We start from the raw sequence: 14,696 nt of genomic DNA, 5'->3' as shown, positions 1-14,696 counted from the left end.
ATAATTGGCCTCAGTTAATTATTTATTATAATGGACTGTAACATTCTTTATTTTGACATATTATAGGGAGGTCGCACAACTAAAAAATTTCAGAAACGTCCTAGCTCACAGCCCTGAAAAATAAAACATTTTTTATAACTTATGACACCCCCCCCCCCTATAAGGAAAGGAATATGTGTATTATGCACGCTATGGATACATTGAACTATGCTCCTGTAGCAATGAAAAAGATGCCACTGATCATGCATTTCTATTCCGCCCAAAACACTGAAATAAAAAACCTTTCCAAGGTCTAAGATAGATTTTTACTTTGTATCTTCACCTATTCACAGAAATAAGGATGGGCAAGGATCTGTTTTGATTTTTATGTCAAGGTAAAAAAAAGAGGTATTTTTCGAAATTTAGGCCCCCTCCTAATTGTGACCACAGATCTGTTACGCAACTGCGATTCCTCTTACCCTCGGAGGCACTTCCACATCAAACGAGAATGAAAATACATTGCAAAAAATAATTATGCAAGCAGAAAGAACTTATGCTCTCTGGGAGAAGCCCCCTTAACATGCAAAATAAAAGATTTTTTTCACAGTTCTAAGTTTTAGGATGCATCACGACAAGTGAAACGACAATACAGATTATCCCATTTCATATGATATTTCAGGCTATTTCACAGATTATTTCATGCCAAGGTTAGGGACCATTTACCTTTCTGTGCTTTTTAACCTACAGGATATCAGTGTAGCAGTCTCAAGTAAATACAATCATGGTCCTTTAGGTCCCCATTTTATTTTTGTTTTTTAATGACGTAAAAACAAACTTGAAGCCGACCCTTGTGGCAAACGGGAATTTAAAAAGGCTGATTGGCTTATTACTTCAGACATCGGGAACAGACATTTCAGCTAGAATTCAAAGATCGAATCCAAATTAAGACCCTAGCCCCGAAGCTAAGGGCCTTATTTGGAAAATAATAGATATGATGCATAACAGCAGGCGCTTACACTAGAAACAGGGTGCTCGAATACATCCCCCTCAAGTGTCCCAATGTGCACAGTTTCTTTGCAATCTCTTGTGTTTTCCAAGTAGCTCCTTATTTTTTTTCTTCATTTTCGAATTTGTATCCCAGTCTAAGTCTTGATTCAAATTCAAAATAAATTTTTGGAGGCAAATCTAAGCTAAAATCATTTTTCATTTTAATTATGATAAAACTATTATATAATTTGATAATTTAAATAAATCGAAACACGTCTGTCTTAGGATATTAATAAAAAAATCGATCGATATTTAAAATTGAAAAGTCTAATCTAAAAAGAATTGCTTTCCAAATACAATCAAGTTTTCGAAGAAAGCACAATTCAATTGTTGAAACAAGTTCAGATCTTTCTTTTTTGTTTTCGGTAATTCACTTTGACATACAAAGGAAAGCGTGGGAATAAACAAGGAATTTTCATGGCCCTTCAGATTCAACAGAATCGGACTATTTCCTAAGGTGCTTCTTCAATTATTCAGCTGGGACTTTCTCTTAGTACATGCTAACAAGTACCTTCCCCCCATCCAGGTGACAGAAAGGAAATAGAGACAAATTTTCTCCATAGAAAATGGTGGATATATAATGACTTTGCTCCTCACCTAAATTAAGGAATTACTCAAAGGATTTTTATAGCCCCTTAGAGAACATTGTTAACTCGAAATATCTATCCTTAGAGTTCATTTAATTTCCATCTTCAAACAGAGAGAATGAGGGTAAGATAGAACTAAAAGAGCAGGAGAAAGAGGGAAAGAGATATAGAAAGGAGAAAGAAAAAAGAGAGAGAGATGGGGAGAGAGAGAGAGAGAAAGAGAGAGAGAGAGAGATTCGAGTTAAATGATATTGCTAGGTGTAACGTTTCAGGCCGTCCATCTCAACCTTTCTTCAGTCCAAATTACTATTAATACCTTTGAAGTCATATTAAAAGTGCTTAAATAAAGATAGACAAAAGAGATTAAAGGTTAAAAAATGACTATTAATAAAAATGATTGCTTATCTTAGCTTTTCTTATGTGATTTTATCAACCTTTATCAACATCAACCTTGACTATCAGGCCCATGACTTATTCGTGATATTTTTTGTTTTGTTTTTATTGTTTTGTTAGATTTTCGTTTTCCATCGTTTTTGAAAATCTTTCTCTTTGTCTTTTTTGCTTCTTGACTACCAGGCCCAGGCCAATAGATTCGTGATATCTGCTGTCGTGTTTTTTTGTTTCGTTAGGTTTTCGTTTTTTCATCATTTTTGTAATTTTGTTTCTTTGTCTTTTTTTTTTTTTACTTTTGCGCTTGCTCCACTTTTCACAATTCTATATAATGATTGAAATAACTAAGTTATTTAGTATAAATAACTAAGTTACTAGCAATAACTTTATCGCTAATGCAAGGTCTATTTAATATATTATAAGGTCTTCGGTTAAAAACATTTGTCAAGGAATAAGTCGGTTGATTCTTGTGTCAAACTTACATTTTTTAATATGCCAATATTTAAACTCAATAAAACAAAATATTTCAAAACCATCCTTTTCCTTGTATTTCTATCCCAAAGGAAAGAATACAGATTACGTTCCAATAATTCCGTGGTAGAAAGTATGACTTGATTTCATTGAGCTTGTATCTGGAGTGTGTTTTTGTAAGCCACTCATATATTCCTTTAATTTAGTCATTTATTGAGACCCATATAACTCCACCTTCAAAAATGGTCTGTTTTCCTATGCTGAATTAATCCAGTAAAAAGAAAACCTGTTGGATTTAATTTGACTAGTTATTCTGTGTGAATTTTTAAGCTAAACAATGAGAGGATTTTGAGTCCCCTGACTTGTTCAAGTAGTCCCTCTGTTTCTCTGTGTCCCTTCCAAGATTCTTACGCCTTACACAGCTTAAATGAACAATTGCATAAATACTTTTTTAGATTCTTACCGGTCATTGCATTAGCGAATTCAACGAATATGGGAGCCTACAAGAGTAGAAACTGGCACTAATATTGATACGAAAATCACAAACGCCATCTATCGTTTGGTGTTTCTTGGCAGGATTTTCAAGCTTCGTAATTGTGTTTTTCTTTTTCAGAAACTGAGACCAGAAACTTATCACTGCACTAATTTTTCTAATTACACAGATTTTTACCAATGTAAATAACCAAAAGATGCCAAGAAACACAAAACGCTAGATGAAATGATTTTCTGTCAAAGCTTGTGCCGATTTCTACTCTTATAAGTTAACCTTCCTGTTCGGGCTAATCTCGAATTTACCGGGCAGGAGAAACCTAGCTTATATTATATATTTTATACTATATATGTTATATTATGTTATATTATATATTTTAACTTAGGGCCAGCCAAAACTGATTCTACAGTTTAAAAAAAAAGGTGTCGAGGAGTAAAACACTTTCAAATTAATTAGATTCATCGCTACAAATCGTCTATTGATGAACCAGTGGGCTACTGTCAGGCTGGGGTAGTTTCTAATTCGGCTAAATTGAGCTTATTATTTTCCCATTTTATAGAGTATACTCCAAGAAAACCCAGGAGCCTTGGCCAGAGATTAATTTCAAATAATTCATCACTGTTCTCATTGAAAATTTGCATTGATAAGCTATGGTAACTATGTAACTATGGCATACCGGTGTTGTATACTTCGCAGCTCAACGACTGATCAAAGATAGCAATGTCTTGCAGCGTTTTAAGACCGCACTGGTGCAAGGAACAGGCAGGCTTTTCCAGGGAAAAAAGGGCAGTGTGTTCTTGGTAAATACGTTAAGTTTATAAATATTTAATTGAACTGAGCTTAGACAACTTTGAACTTCATTATAGAAAATGTTCACAAATATAGTAGGGAAAGTACTTAATTTTGCTGATTCAAACTTTTGAACTTGGCCTGCAAAATGATCGTCAATCAGGGGAAAACACTCCTGGGACGAGAGCTTGCGTAAAATATGGCCATATTGACCTTGAAAACACTACGTCCGTCCATTCCTTTAAATGTTTATTTATTAGACATTGCATTGTAATTTTTTCTTCTTCATCCTAAGTTTTTCTGTGATTTTAAACAAATTTGTTAAGTAACTTAAAGATGTATTGAATTGGCACTTCAGCTAATTTGGCTTATCTAGATTGTTTAGATAATTGCAAACTAGATGATATTTGATACTTTAGGAAATTCAGGTTATATCACATGTTATATCAGCATTCTAAGCATCCAAATCTGGTTTCGAATTTACTTCGTTTTCTCCTTTTTAATGAATTTCAGTTCTTTATTTATTTGTTTTTACATTTTAAAATGGGCCACTACTTGTCTATTTTTACTTAAAAGAGGGCTTGAATAGATAGGGACGGAGGAGGAGCGTACGAAGCTGTGTTTGGCTTGGTGCTGCTATGAGTCGTTTGTAGTACAGTAGTAGCAGTAACATTACTTGCATCATATAGTGAGATATACTTAGCAAGAACTTTAGTTCTGCTGAATTTTGTAAATCTCTCTTAGGGATCACATACCTGGTATACCCTAACAGCCCACTCCTTAAATGCTTGTTCTTGTCCACTAAGCTCATCACCGCAGGCCAGGGCTAATAGACGTTCACCGCCTAGTTCACCAAATAATGAGTCAGTAAATTTTCCAAATGCGCAGAAGTTGGGATACGCACTGGAACCCAAAGCAAAAACACTAAACCTGAAATATAAATTGATATTCAAGATTCTATATTCTAGTTAAATTTCCAGAAAAATTAAGCACCACTTGGTTATCTATTAAAATTACCATCAACTCACTGGCAGATTCAAGAGGGGGACCCGGGCCCCCAAGATTTTTTCTGGTGCCCTCAATCCTTGTTTTTTTCTGTTTCTCACTCTCTTTTTTAAAGAAATTTATCAATTTGGTCAGTTATTGGCACCCTTGTCACATTGGATCCCACCCGAGATTTTGTTTATTGGCGCCCTTTTCACATTGCCCCCACAAGATTTTGCTCTAGATCCGCCCCTGCATCAACTTGGTAATAAGTATGATAATAATTGTAATCAACTTCATTATATGAATAAAGTACAGTTTCTCAAGTTGGAATAGGTATTGCGTATGGTCACATAACGTAAGTGATTCGAAAAGTTAAGGAAAACTTGCTACATATTTTCCATATGAACTATGGAAATTAGGAATTAGGTCTTAGGTACTCGATTGTGCATCTGCATGTCAAAAAGGAAGCTGTGCAACATTTTGGTTTTGATCTCCTTGTCTATCTCTCCAAAATTTTCATCAAACACAAATGAAAAGTGATTTTAAAAGTAAAATTATCAAAAATACTCTGAAAGAGAAGAGGGGATTCACCCATCGGCTCCTTTACTCATAGCCTTCAAATTGTTGCCTTTGTTTTACTAGAAACATTGCATTTTTTTGCATTTTCGTTTGAAACATAAAATACATACATCATTTTGAAAAGTACCGATTGGGCATCTGTTGTATTTGGGCTGAGGGCTCCAATATTTGGGCTCCAAAGTGACACTAAAATTGGGTTTTTGGATACATAAGGTATTTCATGACGATGCTGTCATGACAAAAATATAAAAAATTACATAAATGTAAATATTAGCAGTTACATGAGGATTGAGTTGCAAAGGGATTTAAATACACGCTGGTTCAGTTAAACAGGGGTTCAGTGGCACCTGGGGTCAGACACACGAGGGTTCAGTCTCATGGGTTCAGTTGCAAGGGGTTCAGTTACAAGAAGGTTCAGTTGCAATGAAACCAAGCCTGAAATATAGGTGCTGCGGGTTGATGGCTCTTCTTAGTGCAAAAATGTTTTATATATGATATAAAAGGCTACATTCATGTTCTTACTTACAGAAAAGGGGTTGAGATGGGCACGCACCATAGGTGCTGCCGGGATATTTCCCAGGGGAAGCAAGTAATACCAGTAGCTTTATTTTTTACCAAGATTTAAACGGGAAATATTTCTCATTTTCGTATTTCCATACATTTTCTGATATCTTCTTGCATCCCAAAGAGGGAAAAATTGTTCCCTGGTTGTCTCTACTGGCATCCATGGGGTGTATCTATGAAAAAAATTTGTACAAAGAACTTCTCTTGAAAACTATAAAAATGATGCCCGCAAAATTAATTTCAATATTTCAGAACCCACGCGGTGTCATCTTTTATATTAAATCTAATATCTGTTTCTTTTAACTTTTAGTTCATTGTTCGTTACAATTTCTGGTAGTTTTTTTCTTGATCAGCTTAAGACATAGCTTCGCTATTTACTATTTTTAATAGCCTGTTTTATCTTATTTTATCTCTGTTCGTTTTTTATTCATCTGTGTAGAAAATAGAAATAAAAAAGAAAGAAGAAGAACTAAAAAATGTCTTGAAGAAAATGATTGATTAATTTACGATTTAATACGAAGGCCCTTATTTAATGAACAATTAATGTTGACTTTTCACAAAGCCCCCCCCCCCAAAAAAAAAACAACAAAAAAATCTGAATATATGCATAAAGTAAATTTCTGAAAGTATGTTTTTTCTACGTGCCATGTAAGCAAAGATTAAATTAATAAATATATAGTATTTTTTAAATTTATATTTTGGGACGCTTTTACCCAAGAAGTATTTAAACATTCCTTTTGTCACAATTACTATAAGCACATTGTTGTGTGTCAAAACATTACAAATCTCATCCTCCTTTCAAGATAAACAATTTAAAATTACAATTAACAGCTTTTTGCTTAAAAGCTGTAAAATAATCAAAATCGTGATTAAGATCAAGAAGATTCAACAGATCATTAGGTATTTATAAGCCCTTCTAATTTCAACATAAGATGCTAGAATAATATTGTTAACTGGAATCAAATAAATTGAAAGTTAACCTAGTTTCAATCAGAGTTGAAATTTAAATGGGCTCGTAACTTTTATGCCACAAGAATTTTGTTATAAAGTATTCAAAAATGTCAAGAGGAAAGTGGTAGTCTATCCTTTATTTATCCTATCCATATCCAAGTCCTCCATATCTCTTAACCAAAAGTGTACAGAAAATAGGAAAATACCACATAAAATAGAATATGTGTATTGTGCAGTTGGATGTACTGCCTACAAAACACTTGGTATGAAAAAGTCGCCAAATGATGAATGGATCTCCGTCGAATCGTGGGATCTGATCGAGAAGTGGGCTGACAAGAAGACATCTCTTCTCAACACTCTTTCTCCTGATGCGTGACATCCTATTGAACAAGAGTATGCTATGCTTGATAAGGCTATAAAGAAGAGCGTCCGTGCTGATAAACGCCGTAGTCTTGAGCAGAAAGCTCAGAAGGCTCAAGAAGCTGCTAGACGGGGAGACTCTCGGTCAGTGTACTGCGTCACCAATGAGATAGTTGGAAAACGTCCAAAGACAGATGGACCCGTCAAAGATGGGTTTGGACGACTTCGTACTGACCCTGATAATGTGAACGAAGCCTGGACGACACATTTCAAAAAATTGTTAAATAGACCATCACCTGCTGATCCTCCAGATATACCAGACGCGCCATTTCTAAATCTAGCCGTCGATATTAAAGTACCCTCTGGTTGGGAGATACTGAAGATACTACGAAACTGAAGTCTGGGAAGTCCCCTAGGGAGAATCGAATTGCGGCTGAAATGATTAAATGCTCAGTAGCTGCATGCCTAACTGAGTGGACCACGTTTTTCTCTATAATTTGAAGAACAGAAGAAATCCCTTAAGATTAGACAAACACTACTCTATTCGAAATAATAGAAGAAGGTGACTCTACTAAGTGCAAAACTTGAGGGGTATCAGTTGTACATCAATGTCAAACAAACTATTGACAACTACACTGATTAACAGAATCCAACCCGCTCTTAACCAACACCTCCAACAGAAGCAGCATAGATTCCGGCCAAACCGATCATGCGCCAATCTTATATTTACTCTTACAACGCTGCTAGAAGAAGCGAATGAATGGTGCAATAAGCTGTACTGGGTCTTTATGGACTTAGAGAAAGCCTTCGACTCGGCAGATGACCAAACGCTTTGGAAGGTTCTCCAATACTACGGTATTCCTAATAACCTCATTCAAATTGTTGAAGCCTTCTGCAAAAACACAGAATGGTGCGTAAAGGCAAGTGAGGGGATTACCCGTTACTTTCGTATCATTACAGGGGTGAAACAAGGTTGTTTGCTATCACCACTACTATTTATTCTTATCATTGATTATATTCTCCAGACCTGCGATGGACATAGGGTCCAGTTGGATAATAAGAGACTCGGAGATATTGATTTTGTTGACGATATCAGCCTCCTAGAGTCCTGCAAACAAAAGCTCCAGCATTACCTTAACCAAGTCAGGGACGCTGCCGAGTCTTTTGGCCTTAAGATAGATACCAACAAAACAAAAAAATGGCGAACACTGGATTTCCACTCGACCTACGATGCAGTAATGAGACGATAGAGAAAGTCATAGAATTCAAGTACTTAGGAAGTACCCTCCACAATTCAGGATCGTGTCAGCGAGAAGTCAAGTTAAGAATCGGGCAGGCTAATGCATCTTTCAGGAAACTGTCTACAATTTGGCGTAGCCAGAAGTACTCTCTCCGGCTCAAGCTGAGGTTGTTCAAAAGCAACGTCCTCTCGACGCTTTTCTACGGTTCTGAAACTTGGCACATAGATCAAATACTTGAAAATAAACTCCTCGCCTTCAAAAACTTGTGCTTAAGGCGCATTCTAAATATCCACTGGTCCCAAAAAGTAACAAGGGCTACTATACGACAGAAGACATCTCAGCCACTGGTAACCAACTTGATCAAATATGGGAAGTGGAGATACCTCGGTCAAGTGATCCGCATGCCCGAAACTCAACTACCGAAGATCGTCCTTCGGTGGTAGCCACGGGTTATCAGAAGAAGAGGACGCCCCAAAAATACCTTTCGACGCAGCTACCGGGCTGACCTCGCAAACCTCAATGCCTCAATCCAACCTGAATGGAAAGACGTCTGGGTGGCCGCAGTAATGAGAGATGACTGGTGACTCTTCTTGGATGCCCTAAGTGCCTCTGGAGGCACAGGAGGATCTAAGGTCCAAGGTCTATGGTAAGCAGTTGACTGTGCATCGGAATTTTTTTTTCTAAGTATTGTTAATTCTTTACTTTAGCGAAAACAATCCTTATTTTGAGCTTAATGTTCCTATTTCTCACAATTTTGAAAAAAGCATTATAAACAGGATGATAAAGGGCCTATAGGCTGTGAAACAAGAATAAGGGCAATATTTTAAGGGAATTAAGGGCTGTGTGTGTGGGGGGGGGGGACTGACATCCCCAAAAACCTAGTTACTATACTTTTAAAATATGCTGAACAAAATGACTACCTCAAAATTTTGATTGAATGTGTTTGGGGAGTTGATGGGCGTGGGAGGTTAACTAGGTTAACTTTCAATTTATTTGATTCCAGTTAACAATATTATCTAGCATCTTATGTTGAAATTAGAAGGGCTTATAAATACCTAATGATCTGTTGAAGCTTCTTGATGAATCACGATTCCTGAATCACGATTTTGATTATTTTACAGCTTTTATGCAAAAAGCTGTAAATTGTAATTTTAAATTGTTTATCTTGAAAGGAAGATGAGATTTGTAATGTTTTGACACACAGCAATGTGCTTATAGTAATTGTGACAAAAGGAATGTTTCAATATTTCTTGGGTAAAAGCGTCCTAAAATATAAATTTAAAAAATACTATATATTTATTAATTTAATCTTTGCTTACATGGCACGTAGAAAAAACATTGAATGCCAAGGCGAATCTGTTATCTATTACTTCAACTATTATGCAAGGGTTCTGAAACGCCACAGCCATTTCGTTTCTACCAGATTTCTACTTCTCTTGATAAATAACGAAGACGACCAGCGTCCATCCAGCGATTTGCGAAGTTTTTTACTCATTAATAGGCCCAAATCTGTTGTAAATTCAAGCTGGGATTTGAGAAAGACTGATGAAAACATGTATGGTTGCGGTCAACATTGATAGTGCCGGTGGCGTGCCGCCGACATCTCACCGGCGGCGGCACGCCGCCGCTGCCATTTTTGGCCCCACCGCCACCGGTCTTCCCTTATCGGCACGGTCTACATCCTTCTGTTACTTTGTGCTGCTCCGTATATTGTATATTACACGGTAATTTACTGTCTGAGTAGAGCGCCGTTTGCTGCTATTGGTAGTTTTTGATGCCCGACAAACAAGAAACTGCCGTGAAGACAAAACTTCAGAGGGTTTTAGCACTGTTTTGGGCCGAACAATTCTTTTTTTGTTAAATTTACTAAAAAAAAACTTAACAATTTATAAAAAAATTCAAAAATCTACTAAATTTGACCTTGATTTACTTAGTTTACTAACTCAGGTCGTTTTTGCTAAATTTAGTAAAATTTTACCAAGTGTGGCAACCGTGATCGTCGGTTTCCAGCAAAACCCAAGTAGTCATACTACATAAATAATCCCGTAAAGTATGATATTAACGTTTAATATGCCCGGTCTTGTATTTATTCTGAAAAGGCCAAAAAAGACTGTTTCTCTTTATTGATACACTGTAACTATTCCATAAGCCATAAGCGATTTAAAAATTTCTATGATATTCTTCCATTGCACTAAAATAATAATTATAAGTTAAACATGTTTGTACAGGAATTTTATATGTTCATAAAAACATTTGTACATAAATTCACTTTACAAATGGCCCCATAGTCAAATTCAATATAATATTCAAGAAATTTCCGTCTACTATTGAAGTTCAAACCATTTTGATTAATATAACGTATTTGCGTCGAAAATTACATTTTTATACTAAAAAGTGCATAAATCTTAATAATCTCAATAATTTGTTGGAATTCAATAAGCAAGTCACAAATTCAACAGAAAAATTGGATTTTTTTTTACTATTTTAATTCAATAAACAAGTCACTATTCCAACAGAAAAATTGAATTTTTTTTACTTGTTTGAATTCGAGCAAAACCTTTTGTTGAAAATCAATTTTTTTATTTTTGCTGTGTAGACCGCGGCACCGCGCCGATAAGGGAAGACCGATTGCGGTGGGGCCAAAAATAGCAGCGGCGGCGTGCCCCCGCCGTTGAGATTTCGGCGGCACGCCATCGGCACCATCAATGTTGACCGCAACCATACATAATTTCATCAGTCTTTCTCAAATCCCAGCTTGAATTTACAACAGATTTGGGCCTATTAATGAGTAAAAAACTTCGCAAGTCGCTGGATGGACGCTGGTCTTCTTCGTTATTCATCAAGAGAAGTAGAAATCTGGTAGAAACGAAATGGCTGTGGCGTTTCAGAACCCTTGCATAATAGTTGAAGTAATAGATAACAGATTCGCCTTGGCATTCAATAAGATCCAAGGAATCTAATTAAAAGTGGACACACACAAAAGCCAAATTAGGCCAGTAGCCTATGAAAAATGTAAAAATACCTAAGACAATGAAAAAGTCCCAATGGGGGGCCCTGGGTCTGTCAAAATATTTCTATGGTTTCCCAGGGAATTGGATATAATTTTCTTCCGTGTCCGCTTTAAATAAATTTTTTTTTATCTTTTTGGCATCCCTGGTTCGAATAGAAAAAAAAAATGTAGTATTATCATTTAAAAATGATAGCCCAAAATCCCCCCCCCCCTATATGCAATAACATACAATTTTTTTTTTGAATAATATTTTTGGGGTCACTTCCGTCTAAATCTTGAATTCCCCAACCTTGTACATAGTATATAGCTAAATTTTGTCTCAATAGAAGGTTTTTCTTGGGTGGGGGGGGGGGTTAAAAAATTTTCAGAAACAAGATTGTATTTTCTTTAATGTATCAGGCGTTCGATAATTGTGCATTAAACATTAAGAACATGTATCTAAAACTAGCAAAAGGAAACAAAATTCTACAAACTTACGGTTCAGCTGTCGCAACAATCTGTTGACTATCCATTTCAAAATCCAACTGAATCTGTAAAGTGTATGCGTTCCGTTCAACTTAAAAATAAAGTTCTTGACTACAAATAATGTAAGAATGTTATAGACATTGGGAAACTGCATTAAAAATGGCTTAATCTCATCAAACAGTTCGTGATAACGAACTGTAAGTAAAGAGCGACCCGGCTCAATAGTAACCGAACCTCTAAAAAAACAGATACCAATTTTGACACGAATAAATACATCAAAAGAATCGGATTTTTATGCTGATATCAAATATATAAACTCAGTTTAGTTTAGTGTCATCAAGTTTAGTGTTACCCATCCAAAGATACGAGCCTGAGAAAATGTGCATTATATTCGATAAAGGGGGAAAACACCCCCTAAAAGTCATAAAATCTTAATAATATTAAATCACAACATCAATTTTAGCGTATCAAATAATCCTATTGTCAGAGTTTCACGATCCTATATGCAAAAATGTGGAATTTTGTATTTTTTTCTGCCAGAAGAAACATTGGATGCGTATTTATTTATTTTTTTTTTCTTCCCAGGGGTGATGGAACCGACTCAGGGATCCTAAAATATCGCAAGAGAAATCTGTTCGGCTGATTCGAACAGAAATTAAAAGTTCTAGTGCCCTTTTTAAGTGACCAAAAAATTGGAGACACTCCTACGCTCATTTTTTCCCAAAGTCACAGGATCAAAATTTTGAGATAGCCATTTTGTTCAGCATAGTCGAAAAATCTAATAACTATGTCTTTAGGTGTAAAATGACCCACCACAGTCCCCAGGGGAAGGATTGCAAGTTGTGAACTTTGCCCATTATTTACATATAGTATTTTTTATTTGAAAGCATACAGCCATTTTTTTGGGGGGGGGGGGTAGGGGGTGTTCTTGGGGTGGATTTCTAAAGGGAGAATCTTCCTTTGAGAGGGAAATTTCTGATGAGTGAATATTCTTGGGGAAACGTTATACTGGGGGTTTTGACACAATTACTATACGAAATTCTTTTTAATTGTCTTACATTCTTTTTGCCAATTTTTTTTATAAGGAGATATTCCGGGGCAATTATCCGGGGACTGTTTTCCGCACGGTTTGTTTTCTGACAAATAATTTCTACGGAAGAGGGAATTTCTGGAGTGATCGAGAAACCGATTAGAGATTAAAGCCTTATTCAAAAGATATAATGCTAAGGAGAGTTTTTGAGGATGAATCGTCCACAAGCAATTTTACAGAGAGTGGGGATTCTCAGCGAGGAAGAAACTGTCTGGAGGGAATTTGACGGGGGGGGGGCGTACTTTATGTTGTATGAAATTTCAACGGTGGAGTTTTCCATGAAAGGGAGGGGTATATTTTATAGAGGGTGAGCCAGATTTAATGACATTATTTAAAAAAAACGAACAGAAATTATGTCAAATATAAAGGGTTGCCCCCTCCGCAATAACTTACTCTTTACGTTAAAGTTTGACTGTTTCCTAAAATTGAAACACAGGGACTGTCTAATTAGAATAGGAAGCTTTTTTTAAAGCGCTAACAGCTTTAGCGCGAAGAGCAAGGTATTGAGGAGTGTGCGACCCATCACATCCGGAATAAGTCTGCCAAAATTATTATGCAAATTGTGTTTTAATTTTTCATGCAGGTGAGCAAAAATTGAACCTGCATAAGTTGAAAAACGTTCAGAAATTAAATAAAAAAGAAGTTTTTTTAACTGAAAGTAAGGTGCGACATTAAAACTTAAAACTAACAGCAATTATTCCGTATATGAAAAGGGCTGTCCCCTCCTCAACGCCTTGCTCTTTATGCTAAAGTTTGACTCGTTTTCGCCATTTTACTTTTTAAAAAACAAAAAAAAGCTTTAGCGTAAAGTGCGAGGCGTTGAAGAGGGGACAGCCCCTTTCATATATGGAATAATTTCTGTTCGTTTTAAGTTTTAATGTCGCTCCTTACTTTCAGTTAAAAAAACTCGTTTATTATTTAATTTCATAAAGACGATACTTTTGTCAACACATGAAGAACCGTGTATGTTGCAATTGTATTTATCTGGTTTATATGCAAAGTAGCACAAGAGACGAAAATTAACGAACAAGAGAGTAGTGAAGAATTATGGTATACAAGGTAATATTTGGCAGGGATTGGCAGGGATTCGGGGAACCAAATTTTTTTTTTCGGGGTAAAACATTGATTTTCGGGGAAATCCCCGGGGGAATCAGGAAAATCGAAATACTTAACCACACGAGAAAAGAAAAGCTCCGACTTTGCGGTTGACGCAATTAAGAATTGCCGCAAAGTTAACTCAAAGTCAGCAGAGCACCGCTGCCTCTGCCGGTGGTGTTGCGACACTTCGGTGGCGGTCAACCGGGCCTCTCGTTGGCAGCGTTCGGTTGATGTGCCAGCAGGACGCCGGGGTCTAGTTCCTACCCCTGAGGTATGAGTTTCTGAAACTCCCAATAAGTCCAGTTCAAAACGTCTGAATTCATTAGTCAAAGTGTCGGTACAATGGTTATTTTTTAACGTTGTAACATTCCATGTTGCAATTTTCATATTCTTTGAATCATTGAAATTATTTTGGCCTCAGGTAAAGCAATAGTCCCAGAACCGGGTAGGATGGGGACTAACACATCTTCCCAAGTCTACTCGAAGCGCTTAAGCCGGTTCAGAACTGGACAACAAAAATTCCCTGGGACCTTCACTTGAATGCAGGCTTTGTGCATTCCGGGACCCATCTTGGTCACAGCATGGTCTTTAGTACTTG

General features: G+C 36.4%; 1 protein-coding gene across 2 annotated transcripts in view; it reads right to left on the bottom strand.

Annotated features, from left to right (window-relative positions):
• The window catches only part of Nos (Nitric oxide synthase), a 614,880-nt gene that overhangs the window by 139,375 nt on the left and 460,809 nt on the right, over window positions 1-14,696 (bottom strand). For both annotated transcript variants that reach the window (XM_089089493.1, XM_089089494.1), the window contains exon 16: window positions 4,509-4,683. In XM_089089493.1, the coding sequence (XP_088945619.1) occupies window positions 4,509-4,683 (175 nt within the window). The remainder of the gene's footprint in view (window positions 1-4,508; window positions 4,684-14,696) is intronic.

Source organism: Artemia sp. Qi Xiang Cuo, chromosome 5 (genome assembly GCF_049724085.1).
Source record: "Artemia sp. Qi Xiang Cuo chromosome 5, ASM4972408v1, whole genome shotgun sequence".
NCBI lineage: Eukaryota > Metazoa > Arthropoda > Branchiopoda > Anostraca > Artemiidae > Artemia > Artemia sp. Qi Xiang Cuo.
This window is presented reverse-complemented; position numbering and strand designations above follow the sequence as displayed.